General features: G+C 39.7%; 1 protein-coding gene across 1 annotated transcript in view; it reads right to left on the minus strand.

Moving 5' to 3' along the window:
- LOC106860795 (IgGFc-binding protein-like) overlaps positions 1–21,131 on the minus strand; it is a 60,404-nt gene that overhangs the window by 338 nt on the left and 38,935 nt on the right. The window contains exons 43-64 of the mRNA XM_088171008.1: positions 20,148–20,395; positions 19,713–19,890; positions 19,103–19,211; positions 18,509–18,603; positions 17,724–17,900; positions 15,621–15,823; positions 15,192–15,336; positions 14,224–14,468; positions 13,426–13,590; positions 12,860–12,984; positions 11,931–12,199; positions 10,574–10,782; positions 9,964–10,105; positions 8,468–8,718; positions 7,735–7,864; positions 6,531–6,696; positions 5,146–5,322; positions 3,322–3,452; positions 2,248–2,447; positions 1,179–1,317; positions 727–855; positions 275–386 (exon numbers count right to left, since the gene is read on the minus strand). Of these exons, the coding sequence (XP_088027134.1) occupies positions 275–386; positions 727–855; positions 1,179–1,317; positions 2,248–2,447; positions 3,322–3,452; positions 5,146–5,322; positions 6,531–6,696; positions 7,735–7,864; positions 8,468–8,718; positions 9,964–10,105; positions 10,574–10,782; positions 11,931–12,199; positions 12,860–12,984; positions 13,426–13,590; positions 14,224–14,468; positions 15,192–15,336; positions 15,621–15,823; positions 17,724–17,900; positions 18,509–18,603; positions 19,103–19,211; positions 19,713–19,890; positions 20,148–20,395 (3,745 nt within the window). The remainder of the gene's footprint in view (positions 1–274; positions 387–726; positions 856–1,178; positions 1,318–2,247; positions 2,448–3,321; positions 3,453–5,145; positions 5,323–6,530; positions 6,697–7,734; positions 7,865–8,467; positions 8,719–9,963; positions 10,106–10,573; positions 10,783–11,930; positions 12,200–12,859; positions 12,985–13,425; positions 13,591–14,223; positions 14,469–15,191; positions 15,337–15,620; positions 15,824–17,723; positions 17,901–18,508; positions 18,604–19,102; positions 19,212–19,712; positions 19,891–20,147; positions 20,396–21,131) is intronic.

Here is a 21,131-nt window from a genome sequence, read left to right on the forward strand (position 1 = left end):
AGATCAAACAATGCTGTGAACATGAATGGAACTGGGTTTTGGAGAAGCCAGAGTTTTATGATAAATTATGCATATGCCCTGTATAAAAGAAATGGCATATGTTCATTCCTGATTTTAAAAAAAGGTAAGTTTTCCCTCAGATTCCTCAGAAGAGATCTCCAGTGCTGTGGCTCCTTTCTGGTCTTGCAGGTATGTGACTGATGGGAGTTTTGAGGTTTAGAGGTGCTAAAAGAGGTGTCTTTGCTGAATGTAGCAAAGCTGGGAAAAGCCTTACCTGAACAGGTACACAGTGGAGGAGATGAGAATGACAATAACAGCTACACCTGCCACAACTCCAACAACAATGGCAATTGTGTGGTTCGAATCCTCTGAGTCAGGCTCTACGACTGAAGAACAAAACAGCGCCTTGTCACTGAAAGCTAACCATACTGTGGACAGAAAGGTTTTTTCTCCACCCTTGCCTGTCTGTTTGGTTTCACTGTGTTCTCTCTGGGTGTCAGACCCAGGTCCTGTATGCTGTACCAAGCCCTGCTGTCCTGCTTTCTGGTACCTCTCTACTGGACTTGTGACCCTTCTCTCTGCTTGGATGACCACAGATTCTCGCCCACTGGGTTACTAACCTACATCATGAAAATGAAGAGCAAGCCAAATGTTCTCCATAAAAACATCCATATTTGAAAATGATGTGTTTAATGCAGACAGGGAAATCCAGAATAGTTTTATTACCTAATTTTTCAGTCTCGCAGTTTGTTCCTGTGTAGAGTTCTGAACATTCACAGAAGTGGAGGGAAGTGCTGTTGGAAGTTTCAGAGCAAATACCATCATTCTTACAAGGGTTTGGCATACAGGGACCACCTGGGAAAAAAGGAGAAACACTTGACTATCAGATAATCCAACCCTGAAGAGAACCATTCTTGCTTACATTACGCTGACTTCTAATGCTGCGCATCCCCTGTAGGTTAGCGTGTTTCTTGTATCTGACAACACGAATAAGGGAAAGAAACACTATTTCTTCAGTAGGAAACACTGTTTCTCCAGTGAAACATCAGAGCAAGATCCCTTGCATGGTTTTCTTCTGTACACTCTCTCTTGCAACTATCCCTAACCCGGTGATGCCCTTTATTAAAGTTAGTCAAGACTTCATAGCATCAAAGACAATGTGATAGTGGTTGACTCACTCCTGTAGCATCCACGACTGTAGTTTGAAATGCCACAGATTTCACCAGACCCACAAACTTCGTCAGAGCAGGAAACAGTGGAGCTTTCTGTGCACTGGCATTTCTGAGAGCAGTCATCAGTGGTGAATATTTCTCCAATCTGGAAGACCAGGAGTTAGATGTTAAAAAAGAGCAAATAAAATCAGCAAAAAAAAAATCCATGAATGTAGCACTGGAACCCTCATTATACTCTCTTCAGTGCTTTCCTGATGAACGGAAATAGGACAGATTTGGGTTTTTCTAAACTAGTTTGTAAAAAAAATAGAAAGCAAGCAGCTTACTAATGCAGCTCTTTGAAACTCGAGGATGGCCCAAGAAAGACAGCAAAAGGAGATTTGGGGCATGAGATCCTAGCCCCAGGCAGGGCAACCAAAAATGGGCAACTGTTGCTGGAGATGAGTGGCAGAGGAATCACACCATACTTCAAGGCAATTTGGAAATACAACCTGCCATTTTTCTTAAAAGTGCCACCTCTTAATAGTAAATCTTTACTGGCTTTGCTGGCTTTGGCCTTTTTTGTACCAAATATCTAGTGGTTAACCAGAAATCTGTGAGATAATGGAGCTGTTCTATCCTGCAGTGGCAATGGAGGATTCTCCTCATAACTGTTTTGCTCAGGGCTCTCTTCATGTCCTATCCAACTCTACAGACTCTCAACCCTGTCTATACCACTCTTCACTTTGAGGAACAATGCCACAGTGATGCACAGAATTTTTCTTTAACTGGTGTGTTGTAAACTTTAGAGCCTATAAGTGTAATAAAGGTCAAGAATCAACATGAATTTAATCATGTAATTTCTTCAAGTGTCTGTCTTGGACTGTCAGGCAGAGTTTCAGAGAGAGACCAAGAGATCTTGACCTCTCTTCTCTTTCTTCAAAAACCAGAATTTTATTAAGCAATTGCTCTTTGTTTCTAATGTTTCCACTGCAAAATTACATACTGAAGATTATGAGGAGATAGCCAAAGTAACTAACAGGAGAAAACACTGTTTAGTGCTGTGGGAGCTGTCTGACCCACAGAGAGACCATACCTCATAGTATTTGTTAAGATATGTGCAGCCACACTGTTTGTAAGGCACACAGTCAAAGCCACTAAGAACATAACCAGGGAGACATTCACAGCCTTCAACACAGGGTGATTCACACTCAGAGGGGCTGGTCAGGTCGTTGCAGGATGCTGGGCATGCAGTCATGCATGAGCTGTAGTTGCTGTTGGCAGGACATGACATAACTGTAAAAATAAGGAGACCAGTTATACCAGGCTGCTGTGTGTTACTTACTTACAGATTTCCCTTTCTGATCCATTTTGTAGGAGGCAATATGATGAATACACACACACAGAGGTGTGCATACCTATATAATAGTATTGAAGTTGTAAGTAAAGCACTCCAAAGTCAGGAAATGCATAATCAAAGTTATTTGTAACTGTGTTCTCATTCCTGGTATACACTGATTTCAAAACAACTTCTCACACATTCAGGGTTGCCATCCCTGAAGTGCCAGAGCTGTCCCACAACTTTGGGAACTGTGTTTCACCAGAAATACAAAGTTACCTAACCATATCAGACACAGGGAAAATATGGTCTGTTGGATATCCAAACTTAAAAAAAATGGGGGGGGAAAGATGTTTGAGATGATTATAATTTTTATTTCAGTATTTTTTGGTGTGAAAAGTATTGAGTTTTCAGTTTAATTTCTTTTCATCTTGAAGTTTCACAGGTAAAAAAGACAATTAGTATATTTTGTAGATTTAAAGAGAGTTTGAAATTAAATTTCAGATTTGTAGCTTGTGATGAACCCCAAAATTTAAACTTTTTGTCCCATTGGGAATGGGGACATCTTTTCACCCACAAAACTTCTGGTGACATGGAGTTGACAGCTAATTTCCTAAGCATCTCTCTACGCTGGAGTTTAAATACAAAAGTCAGCATAGGACACAGAAGAGAGTCTGGAAAAACAAGTGTGCTTAACTGTGAGGAATATGCAAAGCGTGAATCAACATGTTTTTACTCCCTGAGAAGATCTGATATAGGAAAAGGCTTAAACTTCAGATTTTAAGAGTCCCGTAGGTAGAATCCCTACTTTCTGTTTCTTCCTGTGCTTACCACAGCCTGACTGTTGCCTCCAGCCATCCATGCTGACTCCTTGCTGCTGACAAGCCAGCACATATTCCTCCAGACTGCGACACAAGGTAGCAACCTCATCTTCTTCCACACACATATCGAACAGGCAGCTCCTGTGTGCAACATGAGAAAACATTAATTCCCAGCACATTTGTTATTGGTTGTTTTCATCTGCTTTTCTGCCTGACTCCGAGTTAATTTTGTTTTCCAGTATCTGGCTGACAGGAAACAGAGAAATAAAAGACACTCCAAGTACATGATTGGGAAGATCAGGTCATTTTTGTGCAGCTGCTGCTGCTATGTGAGGTGTCCATATAGGATCATAACATCATTAGAGCTGGAAAAGGCCTCTAAGATAATCAAGCCCAACCTTTAACGTAACTCTGCCAGGTCCACCACTAAACTACGGCCCTAAATAGAAAAATTTCCTCATAAACAATCTAATCTTCCCTTGGACCAAGCAATGAAGAGTTACCTGACTTAACACAGTAAGTCCTTCTTTGCTCTCTGCTTCTTTTTCAGGATACATCTTGCTTTTAGAGCACTTTTTCATGCTGCTAAGTGTTACAACTGAGCTACACACTTCTTTCAATACATGAGTACCCTGTCCATGTCCATGTGTCCTGCGTGTTGACACAGAATTCTGCTTTATCTAGTGTTTGTTTGCCAGTGCTACCTTCTCAGTTTTGCTCATCATTTGAGTATTCATGGCCTGATTTTCAGAGGCATTGATATCCAAGAGGAATGGAATCTGTAAATATGCAGCACCTCAGAAAAATCAGAGCAACCACTAAGCAGGCAGAACAGGCTGCCCAAACAAATTCTAGAGTGAGGAGAAAAGTAGCCTTATGTTAATAATCAGGAGATATATTACATCTACATCTACATCTACATCTACATCTACATCTACATCTACATCTACATCTACATCTACATCTACATCTATCTATATAATTCATGTATAACCTATAGATATAGATTCATAGATATACAAATACATATAGATATACATATAGGTATACACATTGAAGCCAGTGGTCCACTTTATTTGGCTTAAGATACTGCTAACATTCTTCTCACAGATAAGAGGGCCTTTGAGGTGGGCATTGTCTGTCTTTAAACCTTAGGCATAACTATGTAACTAAAGAAAACTGGCAGCTACTTGGCAAATTTGTGAATGATGATGGATGAAGGATGAAAGATGAATGTGGGGATGAATACAGCTCAGAATTATGTATGTTGGAGTTATATATGTAGGAGGCAGAGCAACCTTGAAACACAGCAGAGGGAACTTTCTTGAAGATATCAGGTTAGTTACTCTTCACTAATCTGGTTTTTGTACTTCTCCATGAAAAATTCAAGAAGTGTGACTGACAGCTTCAGCCTTTGGCTATGGTACAATACAGATTGTATGAAGATAGAACTGCTACCCAATAGAACCAGGTGCTAAATTCTTACTGAATGTGGATGAGAACTGTAAGCACATTGGAAATTCCAGGCTACAGGAATAATGCTTAACACCATTACTATATCTGTGTGGGAAAAGGGGAAAGCTGCTTTGTAGAGCTAGCAGAGAAGTAAAACGCTGAATAGATGAAAGCAAGATAATCACAACTATTTAAAAATAAATGAGTGTAAATATATAAAAAATGGAATCATTGGGTCTAGTTCTACAAAGTCACATACTATCCTCCACTCCTATTAGTACCCTAAAGACTCTAGATGACTGAACATAGTTCTTGTCAGAAACTATTGCCAAAATGATTTTGCAAACAGGGAGAACAACTGTCTGCAGCAGACACTTACGTGAAATAGAAATCTGGTTCAACTGCAGAATGACACTTGGCAAAAGGACCATTCAAGTCAGTCAGGATTTGACACTTTGTAGTTGTGTTTTGCTGCTCCAGCTGATTTTCATTGCAACCTTGGAAAAGCCCTGTATCTGGTTCCTCCTCAGACTCATTTTCTGTGATGACATCTCGTCTGTAAATGAAGTCATTATGAAATAATCAGTGTTCTGTATATATCCAGCATTCATGGTACTACTCTCTAAATAACAGTAACACTGCAAGAATACTTCTGCCTTGTGGTGTAAATGTAAGCTTATTTCTCTTTCATGTTTTATCCTGAATGAGAAGAAGATAGAGCAAATCAAAGATGTACTGGAACACCTCCTACCATCTCAGAGATTTATGGATTTTTAAGCAAACAAGATATCTCCAGTCATCTCTTTGGAAATTCTGCATGGTACATGTTTTATCCATTGCCTCCTCCATCCAATCTATTCAAGAAAAGTTGAATGTTAGTCAGAAGGATGCAGCTGGAATAAAGCCCTGTTTCTTGGATATATGTTTGCTTTCACTAAACAACTGGCTGCATGCCTGAAATGCCAGAATTTTCCTATGGGCACAGCCTCCAGAGCCCCTTTATGCTCAACACAGCCCCATATACTGTTTTCTGCTATTCTGGCAGGCAAATTTTTGCAGCCACTATATATCCAGACAGCTAATATAGTTCCAGTTTCTTTCTGAAAAAGAAAATGTGTTAATGGTTAAGCAATTTCCAAAGGGCTTTCAAAGCAACACGAAGAAAGGCAGGAAAGCAAGAAGGTAGGAAGGCAGGAAACCTCAATGAAACAAGAAAAACCTTTTTCAATGTTGTGTATGGACTAGTTAGCACAGAATTTTCCTGATCACAAATATGCTCATGTACAGTAAAATAATATCCTTAGTTTCTGTGTAAATGCAGAAAAAAAATAGATAGCCATGCAAGGAAGAAAATCAGACTGTTCAAGAACCTTTTCTGGGAGGAGCTGCGAATTTATGTTGATGGATTTCAAGCTACATTCATGTTTCAGAGAAAAGACTGACATTGAATCAGGATTTGCACTCGCTCAAGCCCATACAGAACATGCATTTATCTTTGCATAAGCTTGGCAAAGATGTTATTCATCCCTGTGCCCTAACAGTTGGAATGGCTGTGATTCCAAACAGGGACACAGAACTGGGGTCATGCACTGAGAGTTCAGGCCTCTTTTGGCCAGATGGAAAAGTCCCTACACATAAACAAAGGAAGGAGAAAGATAAGACAGAAATGAGACAATATAGTTATTTCTAGAGGTTAACTATGACTTAATTCACTCACTTCTAGTGGCAGTGCTTGCTGTGGATATTAAATAGGAAATCAAGTACCTGAGACGAGAGCTTCTGCTCAGAGGAACTTTCCAACTTTCACCAAATACATTCACGTTCCTCACCAGAGCACCATCTGGATTTGTGAAGTCATTTTTCTGGCTCCCATCAAAGTCACCACACAAGCCTTCCACTCTGCTTCTGTAGGTGGTAGCCAGCTTTATGTCTAGGCAAAGTCAGAAGGAAAAACGCTGTTACATAGAAATATTTGCCACTGAGTGTATGGAAGAGGTGGAAATCAATTCCAAGTGCCTCATTTCATGGTTCAGATTGCAGGCGGTAATGTGACATGAGCTTAATATGTAGCACAAGAGCACAGGCCTGAACATACCTGTTCACACATGTATTCACAGTTTCTGTGCTGTGCAATGTGGATCATTAAATAGTTTTTCACACGTTTTTATATAACATTATATCACTCCCTGGGTGCTCTTAGTGCATGCTGCTTACTGCTTTGCTACAAATGGAATGCATCATCCACTTTTTACCCTTCATTTACAATCCACTTGATCACTGAGAAATGGGATTTCTATAGACAGGCATTTGCTTTCTGCAGTTGGAATTTCAGGGTTTGGAATGATGGCCATATAAATAAATAGCCTGGAACTTTCACCATGCACTCAGAAATACTCTAGCTATGTGCTGTTGTAAATCAGGAGTAACTCTGCTTTGAACAGAGGAGGTATCATGTGTCTAGCTTACATGAGTGACTTGTGTATATGCCATGTGAAAGTCCTGACAAATACTGGAGAATGGGATTATCTGGAGTAGGCTTGAGAGGAAGCATGCAAAATGATACACTCACAGTGTATAGCCTGAGGATCCCAGTCCTATGGCTCCTGTGACTGGGTTCAGCTGGCAAAGGGGCAGATGCAGATTTTGCCCCATTATCCCAAGTAACAATTTGAGGTGATTTGCTTTTGTTATCATTCAGACCTTACTTAACATGAAAAAAATGCATGACAGTCTGAATCTACATCTCATTTCTCCTAAGTTGACTGGGATCCAGACAGAGAAATGCCAGTTTTATGGCTTTTTCTGGTTCCTGGGAAACACTTCATTCTGGTATTTTCTGGTTATTTTCCGGTATTTTATATCACAAAAGACCATAAGCACAAAGGGTGAAGATTTCAGGTTTTGCCTTGGGTTTAGACCTCCTCTGGAATGAGAACATTTTTGGGGGGAGTTTTTTAGCATCACTTACCTGCATTTTGATTGCCATCAAAGCTCAGGTATAAGCCAAAATCTGTCTCCAGGTAAATTCTTGTTGCCCTCTGGTATATACGAATACCTTCATGAGGTCGAACAGGGGGCTTCACCCTCTCACCATCCAACTAACAAGGAACAAAAAATTTAAAATTCATTATATATAGGACAAATTAAAACCTAGTTTCAGTACAGGTCAATGCTACAATCCAATGCTCTGGTTTTATGATAAACATATCAGACAATTTAACAGTATTTATTTTTTTAAGTTAACAAAATAATGTCTTGAGGAAAGTGATCTGAACACAGTACTTTCCTATCATCCAAAGAAATTTCTATTATTGAGCTAAAAATGTAATATAGCAGCTATGTATGCTCTTACAGACCAATAAGGAGGAAGGAAATTAAATTATCCTAGCATAAAACAAATCTTTCCTTACCAAGCCTTTCCATTCGTGTGGCTTTATTGTAAGCCTTAGGATATTTGGGGTTTCTTTGTTAAAACTGTATTTATTAATCTATTTGTTTGATGTAGAATTGTATCTTTCATATCTATGGAGCAAAAGGACTCGACACAACTGAAACTCTCATTTGCAGTTTCCTCATAGCAGTGCCCTAATAACACAGTTTGCTTTAATGCCTCAATTATTAAAATAAATGTTCATTACTCAAAGGTGTTTTACTCCAAGGGAGGGCCTTCCTTTGTGCTCTGCAGTCAGGGAGGGACTTACCAGAATCTGCTTGTTCTGCCTGAATCGCACTGTGTGGTTGTAAACATTGATGAGCAACTCTTTCAGGTAAGTAATGCGCCGACTTCCACGTAAAGGATAGTTCATGCCTTCAATGCTGAACTGTGTCAGAGTGTCAGGTAGGTCAGGGATGGTCTGAGACAGAATGTATGTGTATTTCCCTTGGAAGTGGTGCACCAGCCCGTCAAAGGTGATGTAGTGTGGGTCACCCATCACCCGGCATCTCCCAAAACCTGCAAGGGAAGAGCATCATTACTCTCAGTCCAAATGTGCATGTGCCAGATGCCGTGCCTGGATTGGTCCAAACATAAAAATGACTGCTGCTAGCATAGAGGTCTGAAAATAAAGATGGGTGCTCAGGCTTCACTCTAGTGAATGGACACTCAAATGGAGAGATGGACAGAGAAACTCATGCCTCTGCCAAGAACCGCTGTGAGCCAACTAAGCTGAAGCAGAACATTAGGGCTTATAAGAACTTATTGAGTCTGAGTTGAGTACATTGGCCCTCTGTAGAGGAATGACTCTGACACCAGCACGCCTTGAAGTGGCCTCCTAAGAGATGTTGTTTTCCTAACTTCTGCCATTGTTGTTACAAAATTGAAAAGCAATATTTAATTTTGGCTGACTCAGTGCTGTCAGTGATTTCTGCTGAGGTTACTAAACTAATCATTTGGTTTACCAGACCTAACAATCAGATACACTGAGTGTCATCCATGTATTCTCCTCAATCACTGAGCACAGAGTAAACCATTATGCCAGGAGCAAGGGATAGGAAGGCTACCCTTAAAACTGCTGCAGTGTCTCTGCTCAGATATTTTGCCAAAATGCAGCAGGGGGACACTGGATTTGCCTTATGCTTTTGTATTGATTCTCAGTACAGTAGGACTGATGCCATGCTATACTTCAAGACTGAAGTGTAGGGACACTATGCAACAAGTTCTCTGCTAATCAACTCAATCTACCTAGAGAATATGGGATTAACTTTGGCTAGCCAACACAAATGTTGAATGAAAAGCACCAAAGTCCTCTGACTGGGCTATCATATATCTGTCCAGATCTGCCCTTAGTTTTGCTTATTAGTATTTGGGCTTTTTTTTCCCCCTGTTCTCAAATCAACATGCAATGGAAAGAATAGGGACATTGTGATAGGATTCATAAGCTGAATTTTGGGTTCAGCAGTGGGAATCTTTCAAAAGAAATTTTATTCCAACCAGTCAGACTGAACTGTCAAATTTCTAGATATAAGTAAATTATACCCAGGTATCCATTTTCCTCTACAAATTCTCTGCATGGAATAGGAACCTTCTGTTATGAGAACTGAGGCCTTTTTATATTCAATAACATGTTGTCAACAAAACAGGGTTGCCTTCTTTCCCCATGAAAGAATGGAATTGCCATGAAAGAAATTATGTACATCCACATCCTCCCTTCTTTTGCAGCCTTCAAGTGAGCCCCAAGTGAAGACCTGCTGCACATACCTGTTGGATTGCACTTGTGTTTTCCATCTTTGATCACACAGGTTTCTCTGGAATCACAGCTATAGCTCTTGCAACTGATGACACCGTTCTTCTTGCACTGGCATCTTTTGGTGCAGTGCGGAGTTAGCCATGTCTCCCCAGCCTGGACACAAGTTGTGGTAATAATATGTTATCAAGGTGCTCAGATTTGCAGTGCAATGGAAATTCAATAGCCACTGGTGTGGACACTAGCTAGGTGCAGCCTTGTCCAGTTGGCAATTCCACAACTGCTTGATTAAGTGTAGTCTCACCAAAAGCCTGTGAGAGGGGAATCTCAGTCCATTTATCTTACTGTCTTCAACATGAGAATTTGAACACAAAACCTGCCTGAACAATTCTGATCAATCAACTGTTTTAAAATAGGCCTCAGTTTTGGCCTCAGGTGCAATGTACCAAGCAAGCCTCTATATCTCCTAATACCCAAGGCAGGAGCTTTTACTAATCAGATGAAAGGTATTTAAGAGGTAGATCCTGAAGTATTTGATCTCTATCTCTCTTTCATATTAAGATAGAAAAGAGACCAATTTTCTACAAGTTTTGAAGTCAGAGATTTACTCCACAAACTACTTACACTATAGTAGTTGTTGTCATCATCCCTGCAGCCACAGCTGCTGAGAGGCACACAGTTGCCATTGCTGAGCACATAATTATCATCACATTCACAGCCCTCTGTGCACTCTTCTGTCTTGTCACAAAGGGAAGAGGCAAAAATGTCACTGCATGTTGATGGGCAGGGAGAGACACAGTCTTTGTAGTGGCTCCGGGATGGGCAGGGCAATGCTGTGTGGGAGAACAGAGCCAGTGTTATTAAATACATTTACAAAGTGCACTGCAAACACTGAAAACTACACCTTGGCCTATGGAATGGTAGGACAGAACTGCCTTTTAATAGCTGATTTTGATCATCAGCTGGTTTTTATTTTTATATTTTACTTAAAAAAAAGCACAGCAAAGAATGCTCTCTGGAACTGCTTATTCAGTTTTATTACAGGTACGGCTGAAACACCTGGCACTAGATTATCCAGATTCAGTATTCCAGTTTGGCTGCAAAGGCTTCTTTGGGCACTGCTAGAAATGAGATTCTCAAAGGCAAATTCCTTAAAATATTCAACCCTCCATTGATGCAAACCAGATGTAAATTTAGCTTGACTACAGACATGCAAGAGCAGCAGATATGCATTCTCAGACTGCAGGTTTATCTAGCTCTAAATTCTATTTATGCCAATGACTAGACATGCATAATGGGACAGTTCAAGAAACAGTGTGACATGACAAAAAGTTTGTTAGTCCAGTGTTTTCCTCCACTCAAGGCGAGGAGGCAGCTAGAGATGGATCCATTAAATATTCATCTGACTTGGTTTTTAACCAGTTAACTGTTCTGTCCTCCACAACATTATGTGATAATCCCACAGTATAATACTAAATTGTAAAAAACCCACACAAAGAAAACCCTATTACATGATCTTTACAAATTTTTACATAACTTGTTTGTAGCTTTGTTGAAAGGGTGGAGTGAGGCATATACCCTGGAGATTAATCTGAGAACAGGGTTCATAATAAACCACTGAGCAAATTGACAGTTTTTGTTCAAATCACAGTGAGTCCTGTGTCCTAGCACAGTATCTTTCTTTCTTTTAGTCATCTGGTTATATTATTTCTACATTTTAGGTTCACTACAATATTTCATTTGCTAACAATGCCATTCTAACTCCTTATCAATATCCATAACTTGTCTAGTTCTGAGTTATCTCTGGGTTTTTCTGAATGTGAACACAGTTCAGTGCAACAATGAAATCATGATAGTAGAATTGTATTTTGTAAGAATTTAGATTTAATTTTCTTTTATGTAACTTGTTCAATTAATTGTGCTAATTTTTGCAAGCTTTCAGTCATTCAAGTTTCAGTTTTTCAGTTGCTTGTGTACTTACGACAGAATGTGCTATTCCTCCATTTAATGGTGATTCCATGGTTCTTGCAGGTGTCCACATAGACTTGAACTATGTCGCAGAGAGCAGACTTCATGCCATCATACTGGCACATATCATAGATGCAGATCTCTATGAAGTCATCAGGGTTGACTAGACTATGACATTCTTTGAATTTGTCTGATTTTAGAACATTGCACTGTCTTTCGATGCCTTGTTTATTCTCAGCAGTGCAAGGAGGATCATCATCTTCTCTTAAGTCTGGCAAACAACTGCAAGAAAGCACAGACACAGGCTGCTGTAAGGCAGACTGAAACGGAAAAGTTTCTTTTCACTGAAAAGTAGAAAAGGCTGGGGCCTTCCTTCTGTCAATGGATGAAAGGCTGGGCAGAAGTGGACCTGCCTGACAACCACCACGCTGTGTCTGACACTTGTTACTCTCATTGAATTTGATCCTGACTAGAGGATTGACTTCAGAGCTTGACCTTGGATCTGTCTCATCACTGCAAATTTCTGTGTGGTGACCTGAACTGAGCCAGGCTGACCTTGGCTCCCCTCTGTGGGGCTTCCCTGCTTGTCTCACTCTGGTAGAGTGAGATGGACCCTGGCTGCCAGAGAGCAGCTGGCCCTCACCATTCCCCAGCACCATCATCTTGCTCTGGGTGTTACCAGTGTAAAATAGAGTCTGCACTATGGACTGCCCCAAAGACTCATTCTCCAAGTGTGTGCATAGACTGATAAAACAGATGTGTTTTTCCTCTGGCCTGTGCAGTGGTTTCCTGCAGGGATGGCTGGTTTTTGAGCTACAAATTGAAGAAAAGTCTGGTAGACAGTGCTTATATGTTACAAAGTAGCAGACAGTCAAAACAATTGAAAACAATTCACTGTTTCCTAAAGCAAGATGAGAGGTATGAAAATTATTTCGCATTTACCCCTTATCACTGTCTGTCTCCACTTCCCAGCTGTTTCCAAACTGTGGGGCAGTGACAACTGTACCATTGGTCAAGGACAGATCATCTTCACGATTACCATTGAAATTGCCGCACATGCCCTGCACCTGCAGAAGAAAAAGAACCATATTCTAAGCATGACCTTTTTGCATCAACTTCTCCAATAACTTCTTATTCATTGCCTATGAAATAACGTGACCAAATCACCACCACCAATCAATCCTGTACCAGACATTTCAGACATTCTGACTGCACGCATGGAGATACAAAACAGAAGTTACAGTAAATCTTTGATTCCCTAAGGCTTCAAGCTGTTTATTTCTCTAAGTTAGAAGTACTCCCTTAGACAGGTAATTTTCTCTAACTACCCCCTTGGAACACAAAGAAACTGTTGCAAAGAGAAAAAAATAGAAAGGAAAAAAGTGACATGTGGTACAATACAGCTACTGAGAAAGATGCAATAGTAAAACACAAGAATAAAAGGAACGAGTAAATGCCCAAAGCAACAGTTTTGAAACAACTCCAGATGTTTGTATACTAAATCTTACCTGTGAGAAATAAGAGCGTGGGAGGGTGATTTCCAGATGGTGATTGCCATCATATTTCACTATCATACCAAAGTCAGTTTCCAATACTATAAATCTGCCAACAATTCCAATGGACACGCCTTGCAGTCGGTCCTGCACTGGAGTGTAGACTCTCTCATTGTTCAGCTGGAGAGATGTGTCATTTGTCAGTATGGACATTCTTCCATGAAAGCTCACAATCTATATTCCTAGCAGTGCTGAAGATTTCTCTGTGGCAGTTTTAGCTTTTTACATTTCTACCTTGCATATTCCAACTACGGGTTGCAGGAATCAGCCTTTATCTGTGGAGGTCTGGGCAGGATCTGTATCCTGCGCTTTTAACAGGGAACTGTAAAGATCACAGGTAGTGAGCAAGCTTGCTCTCACCTATGGGGCAGATTCCCTGCCTCCAGTACTGCCATGGCTCCCTATGTTATTCTAGGCTGATACATTATGCTTTGCTTGCTATAAGTGACTGGGTTTATAAAAGTTGTTGAAGTGGGGAGTCACATATTTTAATTCAGGCAACAGTTCCCCAATCTGAGACCCTGCATTTAATCTCTAAAATATGAAACAATAGAACAGTAAACCCACACCAGAAGCCTTGGGAACTGGTAAGAAATTATATTTCCTCATGAAATCCACTTATGGGGTGCCCACAAGAGTTAAGCATATGCATATATGTTCCTTAGGAAATGTGAAGATCCTTTTTGCTATAGCTGTTCTAAGTGAGCTAATTTTAAGATACTTTTTACTAGAAAAAAGAGCACCTCCACCTACCAGGATTCCTTGGTTTTTCTGAAGGGTGATTCGTACACCATGCACATCTATGTAGACTTCTTTCAGGTATGTGGCTCCTCTTAGTCCCCTGTCTTCATTCTTGCCAAGTATGGTGATAGGAATGACATTGGTGGCAGTGTTGACAACCTCAACCAAAGTGTAGGTGCAGGTTCCCACAAAAGTGTACTTCATTCCATCAAAAGTGAAATAATGGGGATCTCCTACCACTTGACATGTTGCTTGACCTGAAGGCAAAAAAAAAAATCTAAGAATTTTGTACTGGATTGCACAATGGGCTCAGCTGATCAAAGCAATTTGCATTAGTGGAGCAACCGCATCCTGATCATTATTATGTGGGCAGACTTTCAGAGATACATCTCAGGTTCATGCCAATGACATTTACTTTTAAATAAGAAGTTTCCAGAAAGCATCTCCTAAATTTAATTTGCAAATTATCTACAAAATAAACTTTTGTATACATTTCTATATGCTGTTGTAGCTATGATTTATTGTATAGTTGAGAGTAATACTTTTCTACTATCTATATAAAAATACATAATTAACTGTATAAATGTGTAAATATAAAAGTAAATAAAATTGCATCTATATATATCAATACATAATGCACTTGTCATTATGCAGACCCACAGAAATGCAATTCTCATAGAAATGCAACCAAATTTAAAGCTTGTAGCACCAGTGATGTGGGACTTGAATTTTCATTATCAGGACAAATAGAATCCAAGTAATCATGCAAACTTTGGGCAGCATCAGTTTTTGCTGATATCCACTACAACAGGAGGGCATCTGTTCTTGCAAGACAGAACATCATGCATTTTCATCTCTTAGCACTGGCAGCAATCTGTTCGGACTTCTTTACTGTCCCTAATGAAAATATATTTATAATAAAGCTAGAAAAAGAAGAGGATTTAATTATAGTATTGACATTGGGGTCAGGAAGGACTCACCATTGGAATGACAGCCCAGCACACCATCCTGAATACTGCACTCCTCTTGGACTCCACACTCCCAGGATTTGCACTCAATGGTGTTATTTGCCTTGCAGGTGCAGCGCTCAGTGCAGGGGAAACGGGTGAACCAGTTTTCATTCAGCTACATGGGAAGAGAGAGTGTAAGATAAACAAGAAGGTAAAAACATAAGGAAAAATCAATGTATTAGCATTTGAATGTGCATGATATATTATCATTTGGACAATTGTAGCCACACAGCTCATGGACCACGAAAGCTGGCAAAGTAAGTCTATTTTGAAGTTATTAATGGTGTAAATATGAATTGTGTAGTATTATTAACATGGTATTTCCCTCACAGTGATAAAGAATGAGATGCCCTGGTTTTGTTTTTTTCCTTTTTTTCTTTAATATCTGATGTAACTTGCCTGGTGATACTGGTTTTTTTCATCAACACAACCACAGTTGCTTTCTGGCACGCATTTGTCTCCACTCAAAACATAGCCTTCCTTACAGAAGCAACCTTCCACTGGCAAAGAACTGCAGGAATCAACTGCTGAGATGTTCAAACAGGTAGAGGGACACCTAGTACCACAGCTCTTGTAGATGCTGCCTCCAGGACAGGACATTGCTAAATAAAGAGAAAAAATAAGATCACTCAAAAGGGCAAAATCATAATAAAGGTTTTCCTGATGCTTTCACTGTTTGCTCCTGAAAATATACAAAATGGCTGTTAGAAAATCTGACAGGAGAGTGCTGAGTACAAGCCTTTTTCTGCTGATTTCGAGGCATAAAGTGACGCAGTTATGGAAATAGAAGAATTTTTTGCCATACCAGTTGATATGTCCCTATTACTGTAGTTACTATTTGAGCATCTGCTATATATTCCAAAATAGAACTAAAAATCACACTCTGTCTTTCACTGAGACTCCTTGAGAACAATATACTTTCACACCCCTTCTGCTTACAGTAGAATTGGGCTTCTATCACTCAAAACATGGTCCCCAGGGATAACAAACCATTTTACAGAAATACTGAAGCATTTGTCCATTTCTGTCATCTAGAAAACCACAGAAAAACATAGGTTTGGCTGGATTCTGTTATAAATCACTACATATGATTCTCATTTATTTCTGTCTCTACAACAGGATCTCTTAGTCCTGTCAGACAATTAGAGCCAACATCTCCAGTCATCTAGCCAGACTTCCTTCCCCTGGTCAGGACCTTAACTGAGTTTTTATTTGAATCATTGATGAAGAGAGCACTTGAGAGTCAGTCTTTCTAATGTTACTGACTTTTCTCTATTACTATAATGAAACCATAGACTATTAGATCCTGGCCTATAGCCTCAGACTATGGAGTGTGGATGTACACGTCTTTAATCTGATTTGGAGGGTTAGACACTCTTTTCTTGTTCTATCTTCTTTTTATGTAAAAATTCTCTGTGTTCTGTCCTCTCAGGGCTGACTTACTGGATGCTTTATCACAGTAATTCTTCCAAACTGACCAGCTCCTCAAACCTATCAATTTTTTATGGTTTAGTTTAAATGAAGAGCTAATTGTTCACATTAAAAAAAAAACATAATAAAAAAGGTGCAGATCTGCAAAAGATAATCCAGTGGTAAGTGGTATAACAAAAATTAGTATAAGACAAAAAAAGCATAGAGAACAATTATGGTTTATTTTAAGTATGGTTGACCTTTAGAGGAATTTCTTTTCCCTCCAGGTGTGTAGTTTGTGGACTTATATGTCCTTTAGAAAATGCTGCCCAGAGAAGTTGTGGATGCCCCTTTCCTGGAATTTTTCAAGACCAGGTTGGATGGGGTTTTAAGAAAGCTGTTTTAATGGAGGGCATCCCTGACCATGGAGGGCTGGAACTAGATGATATTTAAGGTCCTTTCCAAGCCAAACCATTCAAGAATTCTATGATTCTATGTGTGACAAGCAGAAAGCTGTCCAGTGTTGCTTAAAATCAGCACCAGTGAGACTCCTGGAAAGTTCTATTATTAGAAATATGAGTTCATTACAGTAAATTTGCCATAAGGTCATTCTAAAGAGAATTAATCAAGATGTGACAGTATTCAATTTCTTTGCTTTAGAGAGAAATAGAGCACTTCCTAGAAAGAGCTGTTTTTCAAGGTCTCTTATTTTTTTAACCAAATGCCATTGATAGACATGTCTTATGGAGGACTACTACCTCCATTTATATTGAGGATGGTAGATTTTCACTGAAGCAAAGGAACTTATTCCTCACATAAGACACAATTGAATGTAATCAGACTTTTCCAAGAAACTAATAGCAAATGATAAATATTACGCAACTTTAAGGATTTAATCTGCATGTATCCTAATGTTCAGAAAATTAGTGGTTTATACAAATCCTGGAATGGTTCTGAACCTGAAGCAGGCTCAAGGCATTATGAAAGACAGGCTATACTCAGAACTTTGCATAAAATGAAATAACACACAAGGAAAAGGTAATGGACAATGAAATTAAAATTCAGAATAGATAACTATATCAAAACACTCACGGCAAAGAGTAGCATTCCTCCATTCTATGCATATCCCAGCATTGACACACGACTCAGCATAGGCCTGCAGTCCATAGCATAAGGATGTTGCTTGTCCCCCAGTGAAACACATGTCATAAACACAGTTTTCAAAGAAATTCTGTGGAGGCACCTTGGAGTGACAGTCCTTGAAGATACCTGTGTAAATCAAGGAAGATATATAGAAGGATAGAAAAAACCCACTGGAATGTTAAGACTGACCACCATGTATTTTCTGTCACAGCAAACACATTGTGGATGTTCCAGGCTGTGTTAAGTAAATTAATCCAGTACTTGAAATGGATACACAATCCACAGTATGAGAATGGGCTCCCTGGATCAGGTTTTCTTCATTTTGCATGATTGATACAACACAAGCTACATAGATTAAGCATTGCTGCCTAGGAAAACCACTAATTCTAGACAATTACAGGGAACATGTACAGAATTTCAGATCAAGTGTTTGTAACACACACACACTGACAGTCCATCTGAACTACTTTTTAGCAAGCAGAGTACAAGTCACCATAACACAAAGAGCAGCATGTTCCCTGCGCATTTTCTCAGATAAAATTCATGGACACACTGGCATTGTCTGAACAGATGACATATTCTGGCCAGGCACCTCTGGGTTTTACATTGGCCATTCACACTGGAGGCTTTATATGCTTCCAATACAAGCTCAGAAAAAGAGACTATAGAGAAGGGACAAAACAAGCAATACCATGCTCTGTCACCTGGCTCACAGGAATCTACCAACACACTACCTGTCGGGTCTGTGATCATGCCACATGCTGTGTTTTTCTTTGCTTCAGTCTCCAACACAGGATCACATTGCTCTTCTGTCCCACCACTGGAGCATCTGGAGAAAGCAAACAAATCAAACATGTTTCACATCTCTTACTGTCAGATTTTCAGTGAAAAATTAATACATGACAACTCTGCACAAAAGAGTGCATTTTATTTCTGTCACAAGACTTTATCCAGCTTCTTTGAAAAGCTGATGTCAGCCCTCTCACTAAATGGACTTCTTTTTTGATCCCTTCTGGGTGATTCAAAGGCTTATTCTTAGTTGAAAAAAAAAGAGCTATGCAATCCAAACAGTTATGGTTTCCAATCAGGGAACTGGAGTGATGTACCAACCTCCCTCACACTCAACAGACAGTTCCTGCTTTGGAAAATGAGACTTAAAGGACACAAGCCCTCTTATCACTCACTGGTTTATGTGAAAGTCCAGCTCCCTGCCTCTCATGGGCAGCTGGAAGATGTAGAATGGCACTGGATGAAAAAGCCATCAAGTAGATAGATATTTGGTTTTAAAATGCTCAGAAAATGCTACATGATGAAATGATTTTACATACATGGTGTTATTCTCAGGCACCTGCCAGCTTTCTCCAAGATCAGTGGAATCACTTGCAATGTCACCATTGGACTTGATATTGTCATCATTTGGATCACCATTATAATTACCTGTGAGGATAAAAAGAGATTTGTGGGATTTATGAAGTTCAAGCCTGTAGAAAAAACCTAGGTTTCAGGCTGTAAAATAAATTGAGATAGGGAGAATAAGTATGTAATGCCAATCTGTACCGGGCAAAATAAGAGCAGAATTGTGTTCTGATTACTGACAAGAGCTGCTGCTCAGACATTTGAAGCAGGAAGTCTGTAAGTTCCAATGTAACTGGATTACATGGCATCCAAGAAAAAACTTATCTAAAAAATCCCTACTAATTTTCTTGCATCCTACATGTAGAATGTTGGACTAAAAATTAAACAGTGCTATTTGCACCATTATATTCTTAGGTAGATTTCCTGTACTGAAAGTGTGAAAAACTCATGAAGAGATAATTGAACTAGAAAATTCCAGATAATCTAAACCAAAGAATAATCAGAAACTTGCAAGACAAACTACTCTTGTAATTTCTACATGCTAACAAAAAAAGTTTTAAGTAATTACCAGCTACCACTTACCACAAAGGCCACAGAGCAGACCACTGTAATTAGAGGGCACAGACACTTCTGCATAATGATTTCCATCATATCTCACCCACAGTCCAAAGTCAGTTTCCAAGAGAACATATCCACCACTGCTTTGAATACTGATCTTCTTTTCAATAAATACAGGCAAGTTCATTCTTTGACCATTCACCTGTACAGCAAGTTGTGAAAGTAAGTGTATGGCTCCTGGGACTCCTACAACTATCACCAGCTAGTACAGATTGCTGAAAGATAGGATCTTGTGCACAGGGAAACTGGAACTGATTAAAGAACACCTGAGAAAGTTTGTTGGAGATTTCATTAAAAGAGGTCGATATCATTAACAAAAAGACAAAGTTTTGTTATAAATTCTACAGAGATAATAATTATCTGCAGGTCAGTTAAAAATTATATATCTTAAATTCTTACATTCACTTTCTTGTTTTTCAGCAGAGAAATCTGATTGTCATAGACTTCCACATGCACTGACTTCACATAAGAGACTTTGGTGTTGGCTCCTCTGTGCTCATTTGTTGTGGACACATCAAAGTATGGAAGGCCCTCAGAGACAGTGCACACTTTGGAGAGGGTGTAAGTGCAATTTCCCATGAAATTATGGACTTTGTGGTCATAAGTGTTGTAATGTGGGTCCCCAGAGGCACTGCAGGAAGCACGATCTGCGAAGAAAGAAAAAATCTCTCTGAGTCTTTACCAGACTTGCTGCTGCTTGGTTTCCAGTATGTTTATTTTATGTTGTATTTGTTGCTCAGATGGAACAGTGATGACATCAGTCAATAGCACTCCAAAGGCCAACCCTGCCATCTATCTTTGGATCCACAAAGAATCTACTCTTGTGTATGAGAAATCTGTGATAGAGGTTGATGAAGAAAGTTGGGTAAAAGGCATTATTAAGACATCATTATATAAACTGGAGCAGTGAGCTTTTATACATCCGTATAACAGACGAAAATTTGCCATACAAAAGACTAATTTAAATATATATGGACATGGCAATAAAGAGTGCGTGAGATAACTATCACATAGCTGCTGTATTCCTACAAAACCATCAACACTGTGGCAAAGAGACCTATTGGAAGATGTATAGACATGGAAGGCAGAAAGACTCCCAGAAGAGAAAAGATGTTCTGGAAGTGTGCTTAGCAAGGAAAAGCTGCTGTAATCTTCCAGGATCCACCCATAGAAATCATTGACAAATGTGCAGGCAACATTACAGTCTGTTGGTGGAGCTGAACACGGTGCAGGAAGGAAAGCAGAGGTTGTAGAGTGAGGGTGGGGCCACCTTTTCCCCATGTCCAGCAGGGCTCAGGTACATCCATGTACAACCATGGCATGCCCGTGGACAGGTGAGGGTGGCCAGTCAAGGGGAAGTGCTCAGCACAGCCACTACCAAAC

Source organism: Sturnus vulgaris, chromosome 10, assembly GCF_052056855.1.
Source record: "Sturnus vulgaris isolate bStuVul1 chromosome 10, bStuVul1.hap1, whole genome shotgun sequence".
Taxonomy (NCBI): domain Eukaryota; kingdom Metazoa; phylum Chordata; class Aves; order Passeriformes; family Sturnidae; genus Sturnus; species Sturnus vulgaris.